General features: G+C 42.4%; 1 protein-coding gene across 5 annotated transcripts in view; it reads left to right on the top strand.

The window, feature by feature from the left end:
* The window catches only part of SNX7 (sorting nexin 7), a 229,408-nt gene that overhangs the window by 112,992 nt on the left and 93,420 nt on the right, over positions 1-22,996 (top strand). For all 5 annotated transcript variants that reach the window (XR_003858903.1, XM_029617777.1, XM_029617780.1 and 2 more), the window contains exon 7: positions 5,268-5,354. Coding sequence is in view for 4 of the 5 variants with exons in the window: in XM_029617777.1 (XP_029473637.1) it covers positions 5,268-5,354 (87 nt within the window). In the remaining variant the exon portion in view is untranslated. The remainder of the gene's footprint in view (positions 1-5,267; positions 5,355-22,996) is intronic.

Here is a 22,996-nt window from a genome sequence, read left to right on the forward strand (position 1 = left end):
TTTTAAGTTTTTTTTTTTAATGTAGATGGGCAAGGCTCTTGCCTGAGGTCCAGAGGCAACGCATTCCATTGATGGGGTCCTGCTGTCGATATGGCACGCTTTCTAAGGGATGTTTTCGCTTGAGGGGCATATAGAGTGTCTTTGTAGGTGCTTCTGATTGGTCTAGTTGAGGTATGTGGTCTTATTTGTATAAACTAGTGTCTGAATAAGATTCCAGACAACAGATCTTAGAGGTGCTTCATTTTGTAGACCCTCCTAAGGAAGTATTAGCGATTCCAATACATGAGGTCCTAGTAGAACTACAGGACAGATTATGGGAATACCCATACTCAGTTCCCCCAGTAAATGAAAGAATGGATACCACCTATTTGGTGCAGCACATCCCTGGCTATCAGAAAGCCCAACTTCCACATCAATCTGTGGTGGTGGAATCGGCTCAGAAAAAAATCAAAGAGAGTACGGCCTCATTTATCGACTCCACCAGGAAAAGAACAAAAGTTCTTGGATTCTCTGGGCAGGAAAGTTTTTCAAGGCTCGATGCTTACTTCCAGAATAGCATCATATCAACTTTATATGACGCAATATTAGCGCAACCTCTGGAAGCAGATGCAACAATTGGCTGAGACTCTGCCTCAACAATATCAGGACTCAGCTAATGACATTATCCACAAAGGTTTGGAAGCAGGCAAGCATGAGGTCTGTGCTGCCTACAACAGTTTTGAAACCTCTTCACAAGTAATGGCAACTGGTATCAGTGCTCGTCGTTGGGTCTGGCTCAAGGCTTCAGACCTCAGGCCTGAAGTTCAAGAAAAGCTGGTAGATTTACCTTGTGTGGGCGATAACCTCTTTCAAACAAAAGTTCAAGATGCAGTAGCCCAACTCAAAGAACACTCGGAAACTCTGCGTCAACTGTCAGCAATCCCACAAGATACTTCGTCTGCCTCATACCACATGGCAAGAAAGGATACCAGAAAACCCTACTATAGACCACATAGGTACTATCCACCAGCACCCCTTGGTAGAGCATCAAGACCAATACAAAGATCCCAGCCTAGACAACCGAGAGCTTCTAGGCCTCAACCTCCTCCTCTAACAGGCCCAGCATCAGGCTTTTGAAAAACAGCCAGAGGACAGCAGCCATTCCACCAACCCCAAACCAACCACACCAGTGGGAGGTCGAGTCTCTCTTTTTCACACCCATTGGTCAAATATCACAACAGATCAATGGGTACTATCAATTATAACACAATGTTACTAACTGAATTTCTCACAGTACCAAAAGACTTCCCACCACAGTCTCTTTGGATACACAAGGATCATATCACTCTTCTGCAAGCAGAATTATCCACCCTTCTGAGAGCCAGGGCCGTGGAACCAGTTCCCCGACCTCAGCAGGGCAGAGGATTCTACTCTCACTATTTTCTCATTCCAAAGAAAACAGGAGGCCTACGTCCCATCTTAGACCTCCGAAATCTCAACAAATTTCTATGGAAAGAGAAGTTCAGAATGGTCTCCTTAGGCACCATGCTTCCCCTTCTTCAAGCAGGAGACTGTCTCTGTTCTCTGGATTTGTAAGACACTTATGCTCACATTCCAATATTCCCTCCTCATCGCAAGTTTCTGTGTTTCCTGGTGTATCATCAGCATTACCAATACCAGGTTCTGCCATTCGGACTTGCTTCAGCACCCCGAGTATTCACAAAGCGCCTAGCAGTAGCAGCAGCTCATTTGCACAAGGAAAGTGTACACGCTTTTCCTTACCTAGACGACTGGCTCATCAGAAGCCAATCACAACAAGGAGCTCTAGCGTCTCTCAGGTGCACAATCAATCTGCTCCACTTGTTGGGATTTCTAATCAACTACCAAAAATCCCATCTCCTCCCATCTCGCCTACTGCAATTCATCAGAGCAGAGTTGAACACCATAATGTCAAGAGCGTTCCTCCCGGAAGACCTGGCGGAGACACACTCCTCCTTAGCAAACTCTCTGCACTTAAAGAACCAGGTGACAGCACATCAGTTTCTAACTCTGCTTGGCCACATGGCCTCCACAGTTCAAGTCACTCCAGGTTAACCATGAGAATAACCCAATGGACATTAATATCACAGTGGATACAAGCCATTCAACCACTGTCGTCTCCAGTTCAAGTAACCCACCAACTACGTTCTTCTCTCCTCTGGTGGACGAACAAGAACAACTTACGCAAAGGCCTACCTTTCCAACAACCGGTTTCGCAAGTAACTTTAACTACAGATGCATCCACCTTATGTTGGGGAGCTCACACAGACAATCTTCAAACTCAAGGTACTTAGACAAAACTCAAAGCAACCTTTCAAATCAATTTCCTGGAGCTTCGAGCTATACGTTATGGTCTACATGCGTTCAAGGACTGCCTTTCACACAAGACTGTTCTGATACAAATGGACAACACAGTGGCCATGTGGGACCTGAACAAACAGGGAGGTACGGGCTCGTATCTCCTTTGTCAAGAAGCCGCACAGATTTGGGACTGGGCCCTAACATATTCCATGTTTCTCCAGGCCACTTATCTGGCAGGCATTCACAATGTAGTGGCAGACCATCTCAGTCGGCAATTCTAACCTCATGAGTGGTCCCTGGATCCCTTAGTGGCAACCAGGATATTTCAACATTGGGGTCAACCAGCGATAGACCTCTTTGCATCCGAACTGAATCACAAAGTGGACAACGTTTGCTCCCTGCACAAACAGAGAAATCAATTGGCCAGGGACGCCTTTGCTCGCCCCTGGAACTCAGGTCTTCTATACGCGTATCCCCCGATACCGCTGATAACCAAAACTCTAGTAAAGCTGCAACAGGACAAGGGGCCCATGATACTCATAGTCCCATATTGGCCTTGACAAATGTGGTTCCCCATGCTTCTGGACCTCTCAATCAGGGAACCGATTCACCTGGGTACAGCTCCCACTCTCATAACTCAGGATCCGAGCAGATTGTGCCATCCCAACCTTCAATCCCTATCTCTAACGGCCTGGATGTTGAAAGTTTAATCTTACAACCACTCAGTCTTTCAACTAATGTCTCTCAAGTGCTTGTAGCTTCACATAAACCTTCCACACGAAAAAACTATAGTTCAAAGTGGAAAAGATTCACCACGTGGTGTGCCCTGAAAAGTATTGACCCCTTTTCCTGCCCCACTACATCTTTGTTAGACTATCTCTGGCACCTTTCAGACTCTGGTCTCCAGACCTCATCAGTAAGAGTACATCTAAGTGCTATCTCAGCTTACCATCATACAATAAGGGATGCACCGATATCAGCACAACCCCTTGTCAGTAGATTTATGAGAAGTTTAATTCACCTTAAACCCCCGTTATGGTCACCAGTCACAGAATGGGACCTTAATGTAGTACTAACAAGACTCATGTGTTCTCCTTTTGAACCCATGGATTCCTGCGATATTAAATTTCTTACATGGCAGTCTCTCTTCCTAGTAGCCGTTACATCTGCTAGAAGGGTTAGTGAGTTACAAGAACTTGTCACATACTCACCCTATTCAAAATTCCTACATGACCGAGTGGTACTGCGTACGCACCCAAAATTCCTTCCCAAGGTAGTTACGGAATTCCACTTGAATCAGTCCATAGTCTTGCCCACAATCTTCCCAAGACCTCATTCCCACCAAGGCGAGAAGGTTTTGCACACCTTAGACTGTAAACGTGCACTTGCATATTACTTAGATCACACTGCAGTCCATAGGAAATCCACTCAACGCTTTGTTTTTTTGATCCAAACAAACTGGGTACAGCAGTGGGCAAGCAAATTCTCTCCAAATGGCTTGCAGATTGTATAGTGTTCTGCTATGAAAAAGCAGGCCTTCCTCTCCAGGGACGAGTAAAGGCGCACTCAGTAAGAGCAATGTCAACCTCAGTAGCACACTATCGTTCAGTGCCAATAGCTGACATATGTAAAGCTGCAACATGGAGTTCTATTCACACTTTTACAGCTCATTACTGTTTGGGCAAAGAAGGACAAGAAGATTCAGCCTATGGACAATCTGTCTTAAAGAACTTGTTTCCACCATAATCCCAATTCCTTCTACATCCAACCTGCTGTGATTTAGGCTGCCTCATTTTTTCCAACAGTACTTCAGTGTTGGTCCACTACAAAATGACTCGGCCTATAGTTTGCTAATCTCCCATATGTGAGGACTAGCATCCTGCTTGTCCTGGGATAAAGCAAAATTGCTTAACTTGTAATAGGTGTTATCCCAGGACAGCAGGATGTAGTCCTTATGAAACCCACACACCCACCACCCCGCGGAGTTGGGTCCGATACATTTTATTATTTTATTTTTGCTAACGTTTATTGCTATACAGGAGACTGAAGGGAGACCCCAGTGGCCCGAGGGATCATGGCATGCTGGGCATGCTCAGTGTGCCAGTCAAAAGGTTCTAGAAACTTTGACAGAAAGTTTTCCGTGATAGTGCTCTGTCAGTGACGTCACCCGTATGTAAGGACTATATCCTGCTGTCCTGGGATAACACCTATTACAAGGTAAGCAATTTTGCTTTACCCTCCATTGCCTCAGGTACAAACTTAGATTGTAAGCCCTCTGGGGATAGGGAAATACCTACAGTACCTGAATGTAATCCACTTTGAAGCGCAAAAAAAAAAATTGTGAAAAGCGGAATATAAATTTGAATAAATAAAATGAAAATAAGGGACAACTGTTTATTCTGCCTCCATTTTCTGGTAGGGGGACATAACCCACTTTTCTGGACTAGATTCAAGGACCAAAAATTAACAGGTGTTAATGTTTCCATATCCTACATGCAGTCAAGCTTCTATGGCTGGCAACTTGGATATACTGTGCATATATTCATAGCAGTATAGACCAGAATAATTGGGCAATTAGTCTTCATGTGGCATCATTTACTAATTATATTAAAGGCATGTCTTTCCCTTAATTATGTTGTTGTGCATGCCCAGTGATTTACCACCTTTAGAACTGAGTATACACCCTGCTCTTTAGTAACACACACCATTACTGTAAAGCTAAAATACCTTACTATAATTTCAGGAAGGGAGATAAAATATTGCTTCTACTATATTTTAGATTTTAAAATTCAAAGAGAGATCATACTGTTTCACCTATAAATTCTAAATCTTAGGCTTTTAGTTACTGTAGGAATAGGAATATAGATTACAGAATTTGCTCCAGGAATAGGAAATTATATTACACACATCTCACTGAAATAATTGAATACTAAATGTTGTTTTTCTAGAGTGTTTTGAAACGGAGGGACCAAATACAAGCGGATCTTGATTCCAGATTTGAAGCTTTCACCAGTAAAAATACAGATAAAGAACCAGTAAGTATTCTAAATATTTCCTTATATAGGGATAAATAGTACATCATCAGTATTGATCTTGTTTGTGTTGAAAAGAGTTAAAAATAAATGCATGGAAACAACTCATGAAAACAGTACATCTCTTATGAATGAGTCTTGGTAAATTTTTAGGTTTTAGTTCTGTTGACCTCAACTTGAAAATATGCCTGAGGTAGCATTCGACTTTTAAAGCATATGTATTGATTTATCTAAAATAATTCTTCCCAAATTTCCTAAAGAAACCAATGTTCCCTTTTTAGTTCTTTAGACCTCCTTCTCACAAATTTCTTCACTGCTGTCCCATGGACAGATCTCTATTTAATTAGCTATTCCACAGAACATCTGCTTGCTACCATTCATGGTGCTCTTCTGCCCAGAGTAATGACACATAGACCGCCATTTGATGTGTATTTACTACAAACTCAGTGGGTGCCTAATTTTTCCTCACCTACTGGCGATCTCGATATCAGTACCATGCTTAATATCTGGCAGTCATCATTGCACACGACTCTGGACACGACTCTACCACTGAAATCTTTTCGGGTCAAGTGTCAGCACTGTGCTCCTTGGTTTTCTACTTCCTTTTAGGACACTGAAAAATTATTTGTGAAAGTCTTTACACTGATGGCATGCACATAAACCTGATTAGGAACCTAGCTGACTATCGAGCAACTTTAGCTCGCTATAGATCTCTGGTAGAAGAGGCTAAGAAGGACTAGTACTTGAGAAAATGACCAGTGCTGCCTCACAGCTGCACAAATTGTTTAGAATATTTCGTTCATCAATTTCCACCCCGAGTGCAATTCTTTTCCTGCCACAACTGACATGAAAAAATAGCCTCTCTTTTTCAGGACAAAGATATCAAAAACTATAGTAGGCTTTGTCGCCTCCTCTCCACTTTCTTTGGTTATACCTTGTACATTATCATTGCCCTCTGCCTCTGAGCAAGATCCCCAGATCGATATGCCCATAGAGATTGTTTTGATTTTGGCTGGACTAAAAGACAATTACTGTACATTTAACTCAAGTTCTGCAGCTCTTTAAAAATGTCTTGTGCTCTAATGTTGCTACTTTCTTTGCATGCCTTATGAATACCTCTTTATCTGAGAGACTGTATCCACCTGTGCTTAAACCTGCTATCATGAACCCAATTTAAAAAAAACCTAAGTCAAATGTTTTGGAGCTATTCAACTTTCAACCGATTTCCTCTTTACTTCTCTTATCCAAAGTAAGAAAAAATAGTGCTTATTCAACTCCAGGATTATGTCAAGAATAACAATATGCTACTCCAGTTCCAATTTGGTTTCTGCCCTCATCATAACACTGAATCTCTGCTGTTAGATAGCCTTGATGCCATTCATAGAAACATAGAGCACGATGGCAGAAAAAGACTGTATGGCCCATCTTGTCTGCCCATCCACAAATTAGCATTATAATTCTCATCACTTCCTTAAAGATCCCCTGTATTTATCCCATGCTTTCTTGAATTCAGGTATTGTTTTTATCTCCACCATTTCTACTGAGAGGCTGTTTTACACATCCACCACCCTTTCTGTAAAGAAATATTTCCTAAGATTCCTCCTTAGTCTAACCCTTTTTAACCTTATCTCAAAGCCTTCATTCTAGAGCAGGGATGGGCAAACTTTTTTTTTTTTTTTTTAAAGGCCACATTACTGGCACTTACTGGAACTGAGGGCCAGAGTCCCCCTTAGAACTCCATGAATAAGGGGGAGGGGAACATTACACTGGCAATTATACCCCACAGTCAGAGGACCAAAGTAGCAACCATACCAATAAAAACAATAATTCAACACATTTAACAATAGAATAACATCAAATAGTTAAAAACTCATATTAAAATGTTCCAAACACCCATAGAATATTTAAAAACAGACATATGAAATAATACCCAATTATTAAAACTAGAAAGGATTTTTAAAAAATTCCCTGTTCTCATTACCTGGTAACTTTTTTGTTTTCCAGAAGAGCCGAGATTGTCATGGATTAGCAGGTGGGGGGTTGTTGCATACACGTGTTCTCTTTCTCTCACCCTTACACATACATACATGCTTTCCCTCACCCATACACACAGTGCTCTTTCACCTATCCATTTATACCCTTGTATACATGTTCTCACTCTGCTTCCCTCACATACACACACATGCACTCACTATCACTGGCTCCCTTACACATACACTCCAGGCAAACTCCCATTCATTCTCACACACACACACACACACACACACAAGCTCCGATGTGTTCTCTCTCTCACACACACATACACGCGCACACACACTCACCCATTCCCTTTCACACACACATACTCAGGGAAACTCTCATTCATTCTCTCACACACACACACACACCCACACAAGCTCCCATTCATTCTTACGCACGCGCACACACACACACACACCCAGGCAAGCTCCCATTTATTCTCACACACACACACACACACACACACACGCACACACAGGCAAGCTCCCATTCATTTTCACACACACACACACACATGCACACACAGGCAAGCTCCCATTCATTCTCACACACACACACACACCCAGGCAAGCTCCCATTCATTCTCACACACACACCCAGGCAAGCTCCCATTCATTCTCTCTCACACACACACACACACACACACTCAGGCAAGCTCCCATTCATTCTCACACACACATACCCAGACAAGCTTCCATTCATTCTCTCACACACACACACACACACACACACACCCCCAAGCAAGCTCCCATTCATGTGCACACACACACACACACCCAGGCAAGGTCCCATTCATTCTCTCTCTCACACACAGACACACACAGGGAAGCTCCCATTCATTCTCACACACAAACAGCTCCCCCAGGCAAGCACCCATTCATTCTTTTTCTCTCACACATGCACAGCAGCCTTGGAGCCTCTCTTGCTCCTCCGCTGCAGCTGTCACCACCACCATGTACCGGGAAGGAGCCGATCCATTATCCAAGCCTGCTGTGCTGCTGCTCTTCTCTGCAGGCCACTCGGTATTGAAAATTTGTAGGTCTAGCACTTTCTTCATGCTGATCTCGTGTATCGCAAGATCAGCACAGAGAAAGTGCTGTCCTCATGTGCTTTTATTACTGCGAGGCCTTTACAGACTGAGACGAGACTCTGTTTGCCCAGCAATGCAGATATGCAGATACCCTCCCCCCCACACACACACATCTGTCTCAACTCTCCTCTTACCCACTCTCCCCAAAAAATGGGCCCTAATCTTAAAAAAGAACACTAAAGTGCAAGAAGATGAGTGCCACCAGCCCCGATCTCCAGCTCCCCCCATGCTAAAAAATATTCACTTTATTCCTTCTGCCCCTCTCAAACATTCATTCACTCCCCTCCCCCAGCCAGACACTCTCCTACCCACCTGGCTACCTTGTAAATCACCCCTCTTGATCTGCTGGGATTGCTGTGCTAAGCAATCCCAGCATTTGCTTCCAGCATTACTTAGGCAATAACACTGAAAGCATACTTCTACACTATGCAGTATGCATCCAGAGTTACTTAAGTAATGCTGGAAGTGCACATCAGGATCGCTTAGCACAGCAATCCCAGCAGATTGAGGGGTGATTTGTACGCTAACCGGGTGGGTGGAAGGGGGAGTGAGTGAATGTTGGGGGGAGCAGAAGGGATAAAGTTAATATTTTTTAGTGAGGAGGGGGCCAGGGGCTAGAGCCCTGTACTGGTGACACTCATCTTCTTGCACTGTAGTGTGCTTTTTAAAGCTTGGGGCCCATTATTTTGGTGAGCAGAAGAGTGGGGGGGTTGAGACAGGTGATGGGGGGTGGGTATCAGGCTGGGAAGCCGTGACTTAGTGCCTTTTTTTTTATTGTTTAAATTTGTTTATTGAAATTTGTATGCAAAAGAAGAACAATCGGCATAAAATGCAACATGAGACACACAATATTATATACATACAAATAGTGAAATCAGATGTTAACATCACAAGTAAGAATGAGAGGAAAACACATGGCAATTATACCTGGAGGAGGAAAAGAAGAAATACAAAAAGAGAAGGAAAGAAAAGTTAAAGAACAAGAAGAGAAAGGAGGAAGAAAAAGAGAAAGAGTTAGCAGGTCAACATATCATAGAGATATTATATCATAGAGATTATATGTTGGAACCAGCGGTCGATAGTGCATATTATGAAGCTATAAATTGTAGGGATGTGAATCGTTGTTTGACGATTTAAAAAAATCTTCAGATATTTTTTAAATCGTCAAAAATCGTTAGAGTCGCGATACAATAGAAATTCCCCCGATTTATCGTGAAAAATCGTAAATCGGGGGGGGGGGGGGAGGGCGGGAAAACCGGCACACCAAAACAACCCCTAAACCCACCCTGACCCTTTAAAACAAATCCCCCACCCTCCTGAACCCCCCCTAAAATGTTTTAAATTACCTGGTGGTCCAGTGGGTGGGTCCCGGTGCGATCTACCGCTCTCGGGCCATCGGCGCCATTTTGGCTGCCACTAATATAAATGGCGCCGATGGCCCGATAAAAAAAAAAAACAAAACAAAAAAAAACCCCCACCTGACCCTTTAAAATTACCCCCTTAGCCTCCCCCACTTTCCTGACCCCCCCCCCCAAAAAACTTTTTACACATACCTGGTGGTCCAGGGGGGCCGCGGGGAGCGACCACCCGTTCCCATGCTATCAGCTGCGCTAAAGAAAATGGCACTGATGGCCCTTTGCCCTTACTATGTGACAGGGCAAAGGTAGCACCGGTGCCATTTTGAATATTGGCAATACGGCCCGCGTGCAGGAAATCGCTCCCAGACCCCCACTGGACCCCCAGATACTTTTGGCCAGCTTGGGGGGGGCCTCCTGACCCCCACAAGACTTGCCAAAAGTCCAGCGGGGGTCCGGGAGCAACCTCCTGCACTCCGGCCGTATTGCCAGTATTCAAAATGGCGCCGGCACTACCTTTGCCCTCACAATGTCACAGGGGCTGACCGTCTGCCCCTATGACATAGTGCAGGAGGTCGCTCCCGGACCTTCAGTAAAGGCATCAGAGGTAGTAGGGAATAGGGGAGCTTTAGTAAAATAATCATATAAATGTAGAAGTTATTTCTGAAAAGCTTGGAAAAAGTCAGTGGTGAAACCATCTGGTCCCAGAGCTTTGCCCTTAGAAAGAGCGGAGAGGGCTGTTTCGATTTCCAATGGCGTAATGAGTTTATCCAAAAGTGCTACGAAGATAAGGAAGGATGAGTCCAACTTGATAAGAATTTTTGAATATCCGATGAAGTAGAGGTACTATCTGACTTATACAAGTCTGCATAATAGTCTTTGAAAGCTTGTAGAATGTCCAGGATTTGATTGGAACACGATAATACGTTTCTTTTCAGCCCGTTTTTTAAGATAATAAGCCAGCATATGGCCACATTTGTTGTTTTCTGTGTAGTAGAGGGCTTTATTTTGGAAAATATGAAGCTGAACTGTGGTGCTCAATTTCTGATTGTACTGAAATTTCGCTTTGATCAAGCGGCTAATGTAGACGGTGTAGGAGATTGGATGTGCATATGTTCCAAGGTAAGGACTTCATCTTGTAGAGCAACCAGTGCCTTTTGGAGTTTCTTCTAATGGGCAGTATAGCTGATAATATCACCCCAAATTGTGGCCTTAAAAGGCAAACCAGACAGAGGAAGGTGATGTCTCACCAGTATTGTTGAAGTGAAAATAATCAGAAATTTTGGAGCGAAGCATAGTCATGAAGTCAGAGTCAGCCAGTAGAGTTGAGTTGAATCTCCATTGGTGATCAATGGTGATAGAAGACTGAAGTTCACATTTCAAGGAGACCACAGCATGGTCAGACACTAATATAGGGCAGATAGTTGCACTAGCAATCCTGGAGACCAGCTGGTGTGAGATAAAAAAATAGTCAATACGTGAATATGATGAGTGAAGCTCATCATATTCATGTATGAGTGATCTTTGAAAGCAGATATTGCCTGAAGTAAGGCAATATCTGCTTTCAAAGACTGAAGATAAGTGAGAATATTTTTCCTTTTAATCTGGTGTTGGAAACCATTAACATTTAAGGAAACAAGATTAAATGAAGAGATGGTCGACGCCATAAATATATCCAAAAAGTCTTGATTGTCCGCCGGTTATTAGATATCCAATTGAAAGGTGAGTGGGATCAAAGTGGAAAAGTTGAACCCTGCTTGTAGAAGAAGAGGACAAAAGAGAGAAAAGAAAGAAGAAACAAGAAAAATAAAGGGTAGAAACAGCATGAGACAAAAAGAAAAGAGAAAAGAAGACAGAGTGCTATGAGATAAATCTTCCAGCACAAGCATTATAAGGCAATGAGCAAGTAAAGGGTCTCTGGGTGGATTATAGGCCACTCAAAATCACAGCTCTACTCCTAGCTGAGTCTTCAACATTTCTGAAAAAAGGGAAAAATAATATGGGAGAGACAAATATCACTGATAGTTTCAAAAAGAATTAGCCTCCTAAAATGAGGGTTCGATTATCCAGTCTCTGTGAACAGTCACTGTGAAAAACAAAGGGAACCTCCTATGAAGCAGGAAGGAGTGTGGGAATCACATGCAGAATGCATGGCATAGAAGCTAGATGTAGTTATATATATAACAGGTTGGTACAGTAACTATACAAAGTAAGATGTTGAGGATTCCCATCAGGTTACCATATCCAGAGCATGCTCAGTGTTGGTCAAAAATTCCTCAAGATCATTAGGATGATGGAAGACCTTTGTTTGACTGTGGCAGGTGACCCGCATCTGAGCGGGATATAGCAGACCATATTTAGCTTCCAATTTTTGTAATCGAGGCCTGAAAGGGAAAAAAAAAAAAGCCTTCCATCTATCTGCTGTAGGTTTCGCCAAATCGGGGACAAATAATATCAAGCGACCTTGATACTGTATAGGGGCTCTTGTTCTGACTGCGGCCATAATCATGAGTGCCTGAGGATATCGTAGCATCTTGAAAATTATCGGGCGCGGATATTTAGAGTTCCGCAGTGGCCGCGAGGGAATTTTGTGAGCCTGTTCTAGCTCAAAAGGTTGTTCAAATTCTATCTGCAAGCAGGCAGGGATCATTTGCATTAGAAAAGCAAGAATTTCTGTACCTTCTGAGCCTTCTAGTATGCCTAGAATGCGAACACTATTTTGTCTGTTATGATTAGAGAGGTCCTCTATGTCCCAGTGTAAATTTGCCAGTTGCCTAGAAAAGTGCAACACTGGCTCAGTCATCATAAGTAGCGCAGAAACCGATGTTTCAACATCGTCTAAACGAGTCTGAAAGGATTCCATCTTTGTAGACATAGCTTGGAGATCTCTGTCTCTGTCTCTCTTTCTCTCTGTCTCTCTCTCCCCCCTCCCCTTGGTAACAGCATTTTCAGTCCTATCATGTCCAATTTCCATGCGTTAACTGCCGAACATTACCATAAACTTTGCCCTAACTCCATTGCATGTGTTAAAGCCCTAACAAAGGCATTAAGCCCTTATGACAAAATGATAAATAACCCTGTAAAGTATTAATCTAATTAATAATGTTGTTTATAAGTGAAGATTCTTTTAGTTGTTTAAGTCCTTTAAGAACCAAATCAACAGACGCCATTATCTTGGGTGGTGGGGCCTTGTCAGGCGACAGAGGGTCCTGTTTAGCCCGCTTGGATCCTGAAGCTGCCGCAAAAGCTGCCTCAATTTTTCCAGATTTACTGGTAGCCATGTGTTTGTCCTGACTGAGGAGCTATTTGCTGAAAGAATGAGGTCCCTTGAAGCGATATTGCCCCAAAAGAAGGAGCGAGATCGAGCGGAGCTGCAAGCTCAGGCGGCCATTTTGATCGCTGCTCAAGAGCGCCCCCCAGTGCCTTTTTTTTTTTTTTTTTTTTTAAAGGCCGGATAACTTAGGGCTAACCGGCCATATTCAACTAATGGCTGCTTAGAATGAAAGTTATCCGGCTATATGTATATCCGGCTGTATATGTTTATCCCGCTGAATATACTGGACAAGTTATCAAAGATAATTTATCCTCTAAATGGCCTACTGAATATTGGTTTCTCTGTTTTTAGGTCTTCCACATTCACATCTGAAAGTGTTGCAGTTGATTCAGAATTCCATAGCGCAGCTAATCTCTGGTTCTGCTTCATAAGAACATATTTCCCCTGTTCTGATGTTCTTACGTTGGCTCCCTGTGGAATAGAGGATCAGATTTAAGGTTCTCACTATTATTTTTAAGGCCTTACATAACCTGGTCCCTCCATGTCTCCAATGTATTTTCTGCCAATGCATCCCAGCTCATGTCCTCTGTTCTTTCTCCCAACATTTGCTGGAAGTCCCAACCTTGAAGTATGCCTGCTTAACTTCATCTAGAGAATGGATGTTTAGTATAGCTGGTCCAACCCTCTGGAACGTATTGCCTGAATACCTCAGAGCTGAAAATGACTTGCTTTGTTTCAGAAAACATCATATACCTGTTTGCTATGGCTTTACACTCTGATACCCAGGTTAGGCCTTGCAGTAAACAGTTTTGTTTTCTATTACGTTAGTTTTTTAGTATCTGTTATATATATATATATCTTGTGTTATCTGAGGTGATTTTAATTATGTATGTATCCTCTGTTAAACGCTGAGATTTGTGGATCAGTGGGCTACAAATTGTTTAAATAAGTGAGTAAAATTACTATTAAACACACTGGAGCTGCTATCTCACTGCTTATTATAAAATATCCAGAATAATTAGTTTTTCCCTTGTGACCAAACTAAGGCCTAGATTTATCATGTTGCTATATTTATAGCAAGCCTAATGCCCACATTAGAAAAAGGGGGTGCGGCTAAGCAAATTTTCCATTTACTTCAATGCATAGATATTTTAATTGCAATCACAATCTGCGCTATTATCGCAATTTGTGGTACTGGACGATAACGTTTTTAAACGCATTTTGCGATGAGAGAGAGAACCTCAATATTGCAAAGTGACCCCACTTTGCTATTTACAGTACCATAGTAGGATGGACTTAAAACTCGGAGTGAGGGGTCAGGGGTGGTGGGGAAGGCTTAGAGGCAGTTTTAGATACACTGTTACATGCACAAACAGCACAGTAGACACCTGTGAAGATTGGGTATCATTTGGAATACTGAGAGTTGGAAAAAAAGTAATCTATGTCTCTTTCTCTCTGTCTCTCTCTCCCCCCTCCCCTTGGTAACAGCATTTTCAGTCCTATCATGTCCAATTTCCATGCGTTAACTGCCGAACATTACCATAAACTTTGCCCTAACTCCATTGCATGTGTTAAAGCCCTAACAAACGCATTAAGCCCTTATGACAAAATGAGAAATGACCCTGTAAAGTATTAATCTAATTAATAATGTTGTTTATAAGTGAAGATTCAAATCTGTATGCACATTTTTCAGGTTTCATATTGATCAGCTCTTCTTTGCAACAAAAAAGATGTTTGTGGGAGCATTTCATTGGCTGTCTCCTTAACTACTTATTTGTGTTACCAAGGTTACAACGTGATGTTTGTGGGGGGATATCAGTGCCTGGTAACAAATGTAAACAAACATTATATTATACTTTTCCTTATTAAATTTCATCTGCCATTCAGATACCCAGTCTTCTAGTCTTACAAGATCCTTTTCTAGTTTTTCACAATCCATTGCTGTTTTAATGACTCTAAACAATTTTGTGTCATTTGCAAATTTGGTCACCCCACTCATCATCCCTTTCTCCAGATTTATGAATATGCTAAATAGAACCGATCCCAATACAGACCCCTGGTGTATGCCACTAACAACCTTTTTCCATTTGGAAAACTGGCCATTCAGTCCTGTCCTATAACCAGTTACCAGTCCACAATAGACATTGAATTCTAGCCCATGACTTTTCAGTTTTTTGAGGAGTCTCTCATGGGGGACTTGGTCAAATGCCTTCTGAAAATCCAAATAAGAATATATCAACTAGCTCACCTTTATCTATAGGTTATTTATACCTTCAAAAAATATAATAGATTTGCAAGATATGACTTTTCTTTGCTAAAACCAATATTGACTCTTCCCTATTAAGCCATGTCTGTCTATATGGCCAGTAATTTTATTTTAAAGAATATTTTCTATCATTCTGCCCAGCACTGATGTCAGGCTCACCAGTCTATAGTTTTTGTGGATCATCCCTGGAGCCTTTTTTTTTTTAAATTGGCATTGTATTGGCTACCTTTCAGCCTTCAGGTAATGTGGCTATTTTAAATATGTTACAAATTACTAGTAACAGGTTTTCAATTTTATGTGAATACCATACAGTCTTGGTGATTTGTTACTTTAGTTTGTCAGTTTGATCTCCATTATCACTGAGATTAGTTGTATTTGCTCAGAATCATCAACTTTCAAGAATGTTTCCGATCTAGCTATGTTTCCAAATATCTGCAGGAAATCACATATTTGCTGTATAGAGTAGAGGACTGTTAGGGTTATTGGTGTTTGGGTGGATCCTTAGACACTGTGGCAGCTGACTACGCCCACTGGGGGCAGTCCCGTGAGGGACCACAGTGGCAGGCTAAACTCCGGACAGACAAACACAGATTTCAATCTTTTATTAAACAGTATATGGAACCACCAGAGGTGGCAGTAGTGAGTAGTGGTTGTAGAGCCTGGCTGGGCGCGTCTCTCACAGAACACTGGAAATGGATCCTCTGTAAGCAGTGCTGTAGTGGAAAGAGACTGAGAGTTATGAGCACACAGTAGAATTAGCATTCAGAGTCCCAAGTAGAATAGGAGAGCTCCAAGAGAGGGAGAGCAAGCCCTCGAGGAGCGAGTACCTGACCCCTTAGAGCAGAGAGACTCGGTAGCATTGTACTCACTAGCAGTAGCTGAGATTCCACTAGACGAGAGGTCTGGCACCGGAGCAGAGGGCAGGCTCTCGAGGAGCAAGTACCTGATTCCGGCGAAGCAGTACTGTAGAGAGAGATGTTTTCTGTACTCACAGATGGTGACTAGTTAGTTCTTCCAAGTAGAAGGTAGAAGTTGCAGGCAGCGACACAGGGAACATGGGCCCTCGAGGAGTGAGTACCAGTTTCCTGATAGCACCTGAAATAAGCAGAGAGGCCCCCGAGGAGTGGGTACCCCATTAGTGACCCCGAAGGGTAGTAAGAGTTCCAGTAGAGCTGGAGTGGCAGAGTAGCTTAGGAACAGAGAGCAAGTCCCATCCGTACGAGTTCCGGTTGATAACTCAATGAACTAGCAAATGTAGAAGGCAGATATACCCTGGAGTCGTGACGTCAGAACAGGGGGACAGGGGAGATGATGAGGTTCATGCCAACATGGAAATATAGATGAGGGCGGCGTGCGTGCATGCGTGCGCGCGCAAGCCCTAGAGGTATCTTGAAGGAGCATGATGGGAGACAGCACCAAACTGGTCCAGGGACACCAGAGAGGTCGGGAAACAGATGTCGCGGCGGCCATCAGTCCAAGGTGAGCGGGAGGAGCCGCAAGTAGAGAGAGGTAGGCGGGGCGAAGCTGTCGAAGACCGGACGCAACAGTACCCCCCAAGGATGGCCTCCAGCCCTTTTACCAGGGTTAGGTTTGTGTGCCTGCATCTGAAGAAATTGAAGAAGCATCTCTTTGTCCAGGATATTTGCCATCGGCTCCCAAGAATTTTCTTTGGGGCCGTAACCTTTCCAAGATAGAAGGTATTCCCAAGTTTTGCCATGTCTTCTTACATCCAGAATAGCTTCAACCTTACATTCAAGGTCTTCTTCTGTGGTAATAGAAGTTGGTTCTGGAGACTTGGGTGAGAACTTACTGAGAATGAGAGGTTTCAAAAGTGAAACGTGGAATGCTTTGTGGATTTTCAATCCAGGCGGTAGTTTCAGACTGTAAGTAATGTTGCCAAGATGCCGGAGAATTGGAAAAAGTCTAACGTAGCATGGAGCAAATCGAGTAGAAGGTAACTTTAATCTCAAGTGCTTAGTTGACAGCCAGACTTTGTCACCAGGTAGAAATACAGGCACTTTAGCATGTTGAGCGTCGTATGATTTCTTTGCTCATTCACCCGCTTTGGTTAGCATGTCTTTAGTCTGAATCCATAATTGATGGATATCATCAGCAGTGGATTGAGCTGCTGGGGACATCACTGAGAGAGTCAGTGGAAGTGGTGATGAAGGTAGTCATCCATAAACCACTTCGAATGGTGTTGATACAGCGGATGATGCTGGATGTGAGTTAATGGCGAATTCTGCCCATGACAACAGTTCGGCCCAGTTATTCTGATGGCAACTCACATAGACACAAATGAACTGTTTTAGGGTCCTATTCATCCTCTCAGATTGGCCATTTGTTTGGGGATGATAGGCAGATGTATAATCCAGAGAGATGTCAAATAGCTTGCACAAAGCCTTCCAGAATTTTGCCGTGAATTGTGATCCTCTATCCAAGATGATGTGCTTCAGTAGGCCATGTAGGCGAAAGATGTGGACAATGAAGAGCTTAGCAAGCTCCAAGGCTGAGGGTAAGCCAGGCAGCTCCACGAAATGGGCCATCTTACTAAAACGGTCAACCGTCACCCAGATAGTGTTCATTCCTCCAGAAGGAGGCAGATCAACTACAAAGTCTGTAGCAACGTGAGTCCATGGCTCCTTCGGAACTGGCAGCAGTTGCAGCAATCCCCAAGGCTGACCAGAAGTTGGCTTATGTTTATCACAATTGGAGCATGACGCTATATAGGAGTACGTGTCCTCCTTGATAGTAGGCCACCAATAGTACTTCTGTAATTTCAGCAGGGTACAGCATTGACCAGGATGGCCGCCAGCTTGGAATCATGAGCCCAGTGTAATAATTTCCTTCTGAGATTCTTCGGTACAATCGTTTTACCAGCAGGCACGGAATGGGTAGCCACTAAGATGACTTTCTTTGGGTTGATGATATGCTGTGGTTCTTCAGGAACATCCTCAGAGAGGAAAGAGCGAGACATGCTAAAGTGCTCTGGTATTCTTGTCTCCGGGATGGTATTTGAGCACAAAGTCAAAGCGATTAAAAAAAACACAAGGACCATCTGGCTTGTCTGTGGTTAAGATTTTGCGCATGATGGAGATACTCTAAATTCTTATGGTCTGAGAATACGGTAATTTAATGTTGGGTACCTTTGAGCCAAGGCCGCCATTCCTCGAATGCCATCTTAATAGCCAGGAGCTCTTTATGTCTGATCCCATAGTTCTTCTCTACAGGAGAAAAGTGCCGCGAGAAAAAGGAGCACGGATGTAAGGCTTTAGAATCTCCAGTTTGGCTCAACACGGCCCCTACTCCAACATCTGAAGTGTCAACCTCCACGATGAAGGGTCTGTTGGGGTCCAGTTGATGCAGACATGGCTTGGTGGAAAAGGCAGTCTAATTTCTCGAACGCGGAAATGGCCTCCGCAGACCACTTTGAAGCATTGGCCCCTTTCCATGTCATCGCAGTTAAGGGCACTGTTAAAGAAGAATAGTTCTTTATAAAGCTTCTATAGTAGTTTGTAAACCCCAAAAATCATCTCAGGGCCTTCAGACTGGTAGGTTGAAACCAATTTTTGATACTCTAATTTTTGGGGATCCATCTGAAAGCCTTGTTTCGATATGATGTAGCCAAGAAAAGGCACAGATTCCTTGTGAAACTCACATTTCGACAGTTTGGCGTAGAGACAGTGTTCTCGAAGTCTCAGTAATACTTGTTTGACATCTGCTAGATGAGTAGGCATATCTTGTGAAAAGATCAAGATGTCATCTAGATAGACAATGACACATTTGTACAGAAGGTCCTGCAAGATGTCATTCATCATGTTCTGAAACACGGCGGGGGCATAGCACAGGCCAAAAGGCATCACCAAATATTTGAAATGGCCGTCTCAAGCATTGAAAGCTGTTTTCCACTCGTCTCCATCGTGAATGCGAACCAAGTTATAGGCTCCCTTCAAGTCAAGTTTTGAGAATATCTTGGCCCCTTGCAGTCGATCAAACAGCTCCGAGATCAGAGGGAAGGGGTATCAGTCTTTAATCGTGATCTTGTTCAGACCTCAATAATCGATACAAGGACGCAGTGTACCGTCCTTATTTGTTTATTTGTTTATTTGTTTGTTTAGTGATTTTTTATATACCGCGGCACGTTAAAAACATCACCTCGGTTTACAATAAACAATAATTCAGCAACAGGCTTTACAGACAAAATGAAATAAAGTGGACATGATATATATCAACATAACAACAAAATAAAAAAAAAAAAAAAACAAATACAATAAACCAATGGTGACCATATTCCCTAGTTAATGGCAAGTCTAATAATAAATGGTAGTTCAGAGACCAATAAAGTCAAAATTAGCAGTGAGAAGGATAAACTCGGCGTGTAGCAATGATTCCGGGAGAACAGGAAAAGTAATCGGCATTTCAGAAGAGTAGAGGATCATTGAGTGTAAGCTTGTTCGAACAGCCATGTTTTGAGGTTTTGCTTAAATTTCGTATGGCAGGGTTCGAGACGCAGGTCTGTGGGCATTTTGTTCCAGATGTTTGTCCCGGCAATAGTGAATGTGCGGTCTCTTGTAGCGATGTGCTTGATGTGTTTAATTGTAGAAGAGGTGAGTTTAGCTTGGTGCATTTTTCTTATTGGTCTGTTTGATGTGCGGAAAATAAAATGATCGGAGAACCATTGCATATCTTGGTTATGGATCGATTTATGTATGAGGGAGAGAACTTTGAATAAGATTCTAGATGCTACAGGAAGCCAGTGAAGGAACATGAGAACAGGTGTAATGTGTTCATGGCGGTGAGAGTTAGTGAGTAGGCGTGCAGCAGCATTTTGTAGCATCTGTAATGGTTGTATTTTCTTCCCCATGAAGAAGAAGCCTGCGCCCGCAGGAGACTTAGATGGTCTAATGAACCCCTTTTGCAGATTCTCCTCAATATACTCCGACATGGCTTTATTTTCCACCACCGATAAGGGTAGGCATGTCCTTTAGGAGGTTCAGCATTAGGTTTCAGTCTTATGGCACAGTCATAAGTTCTATGTGGCAGAAGGATGTCAGCAATTTCTTTGGAGAACACATCATGAAATGCATACTGAGGCGGCAGTCCTGGCATCACTGGAGTAGTAGGCATACAGAGAATAGGAGTAACCTCCTTTAGGCATTTGCCATGACATTCTGGGCCCCAACGGGAGAGTTCCAACGTGGCCCAATTGAATTGCGGCATATGCAGCTGCAACCAGGGTAACCCCAGAACAATAGGGTGCATGGTCTTCTCCAACACAAAGAAGGAAATCTGTTCAGTATGGAGGATGCCGATGCGGAGAGATACTGGTTCGGTACAACGGGTAATAGCACCCGGTAAAGGCTCCCCATGTATAGAAAAGCATAGTGGAGTCTTCATAGTGATGAGGGGAATCCTCAAGTGTTCCACTAAACGTTGAAGAATAAAATTACTTTCTGCCCCTGAGTCCACCAGGGCAAGAGTCTGAAACTCCAACGGTCCGCAGATCAGAGAGACAGGGAGAGAGAGTGGAGGAGATGGCATAGTGAGCCTAAGAAGAGTCCTCTGGCAGGACTTAGGCCCGTTCATTTGCCGGACATATCGGGCATGTTTGGACTGTATGACCAGCTTGGTTTACAAGAAGAGATAGGAAAGGGCTGGCAAGGTCACCTTTTAATAGATGACCAGGACAGGAGTTAAATGGAGAAGTTGAAATTTTAGTTTTATGTAGAGTATGAGTAATTGACGACAGAACTACATGAGAGAAAACCGACCAGGAACAAACAGGCGGTGGAAAAGCTGGTTTATGATAAGTGATTTGTGGGAAGCTGCTAGTAATTTTGAGGATCTTATCCTTGAAAATAGGTTGCATGTGTCAAGCCAAGCTACTTCAGGGGTACTTCCCACTACTTATATCTCTTCAATGATGTATCCTTATTATTGGACCCCTCCTGTGTCCTTTCTGACTCAAAACAAAAGATGTACACCAATATCACCATCTTAGTAAAAGCTCAGCTCTGTTTTTGATAGGTTAAGTTTTAGCTAATTTAATTTTAACCAATTAATCATCTTCTGTACACAAATAGAAAGATTTTAAACATTTAAATAAGTTTTTAATAAATATTTATGCCAATCATTATATATTATATAAAATTGTTTCACCTAATTTATATAATACTCTAAATTAAATTATACAAAAAATCACTTCAAACATAATCACTTAACACTATCAATGGCAAAAAGATGCTTTCCAATACTGCCATCTTAGTAACCGCTCACAGATGGCAGTATTGGGGAGCACCTTTTTGTTTTGAGTCAGACAGGATATGGAAGAGTCCAATAATAGTGATACATTCCACCCAGTTTACTAGAATTAAACATCTCACCTTTAATTGAATTTTTCACAGCTCACCTAAATACAGAAAAACCAACCATAGTACTAGGGGATTTCAATCTCCACATGGACGCAATACCCCCATCTAATACCTGCCAGACACTATTATATGCAATGAATGCGCTAAGGTTTAAACTAATAACAGACAAACCCACACATAGAGCTGGAGATTCCCTTGATCTCACAAGCTATACACAAATTCCATGGTCTGATCACCTCCTTATTCAATCCACGTTATCATTTACAAATGCAACAGAAATACTTAAAAAGGAACCAATGATCATAACTTTCCGCCCCCCATTTAATACTGAAACACTGAAAGACAAGATGAACTTAAATCATTTAATTACCCTGACAGCACTACAGCAACAACAGCCTGGATCAACATGACAAAGAAATTAGTGGATAACATTAATCCCAAAAGACTACACGCACAAAGGAATTAAAACAAAAAAAAACCCATGGTACACCAATAACATAAAGGAATTGAAACAAAAGCTTAGGAAAAAAGAAAAAATATGGAAAAACAATAAAGCAAATGATCACTTGACACAATACCGAAAACAACCAGCATACTACAAAAAAGCAATTGTCGAAGCCAAAAAGAAGTACTTTAGCACAAAGATAGAAAAATACATGAACAACCCTAGAACCCTTTTCAAAATAGTTGATAATCTTACCAAAGATACCACAAACTCCCCAGATAACCTACTCTAAAACAGAAGCAATGAAATAGCTAGATTTTTTAATGGTAAAATTGAGAACCTACGAACCAAAATACCAAAGACACTCAAACAAGAGATTAAAATGTGTAAGAAAGACGTGACACAATGGTCTGAATTTGATGAGATAACTAACAGCGAGGTCGAGAACATTATTTAGACATCTTAATCCAGCCCCACACCAAATAGATAATTACCCATTTCTGAAATAAAAAAGCTCCCTGAAATCACCGCACCAACCTTTGCAAAAATTATAAACTCCTCCTTAGGAGAAAGTCACATGCCAGAAATACTGAAAGGAGCAATCATTAAACCAATTCTAAAGAAAAAAAACTTGGACCCCCTAACACTAGCAAACTATAGACCGGTATCCAATCTACCTCTAATGGCTAAATTAATTGAAAAAACAGTACAAAAACAATTATCTGAGCACTTAGACACTAACAATATCATTTACTCACAACATGGGTTCCGTAAGCACTACAGCACCGAAACACTTTTACTTGCACTAACAGACAACATACTAAG

Source organism: Rhinatrema bivittatum, chromosome 10 (genome assembly GCF_901001135.1).
Source record: "Rhinatrema bivittatum chromosome 10, aRhiBiv1.1, whole genome shotgun sequence".
In the NCBI taxonomy this organism is placed as follows: domain Eukaryota; kingdom Metazoa; phylum Chordata; class Amphibia; order Gymnophiona; family Rhinatrematidae; genus Rhinatrema; species Rhinatrema bivittatum.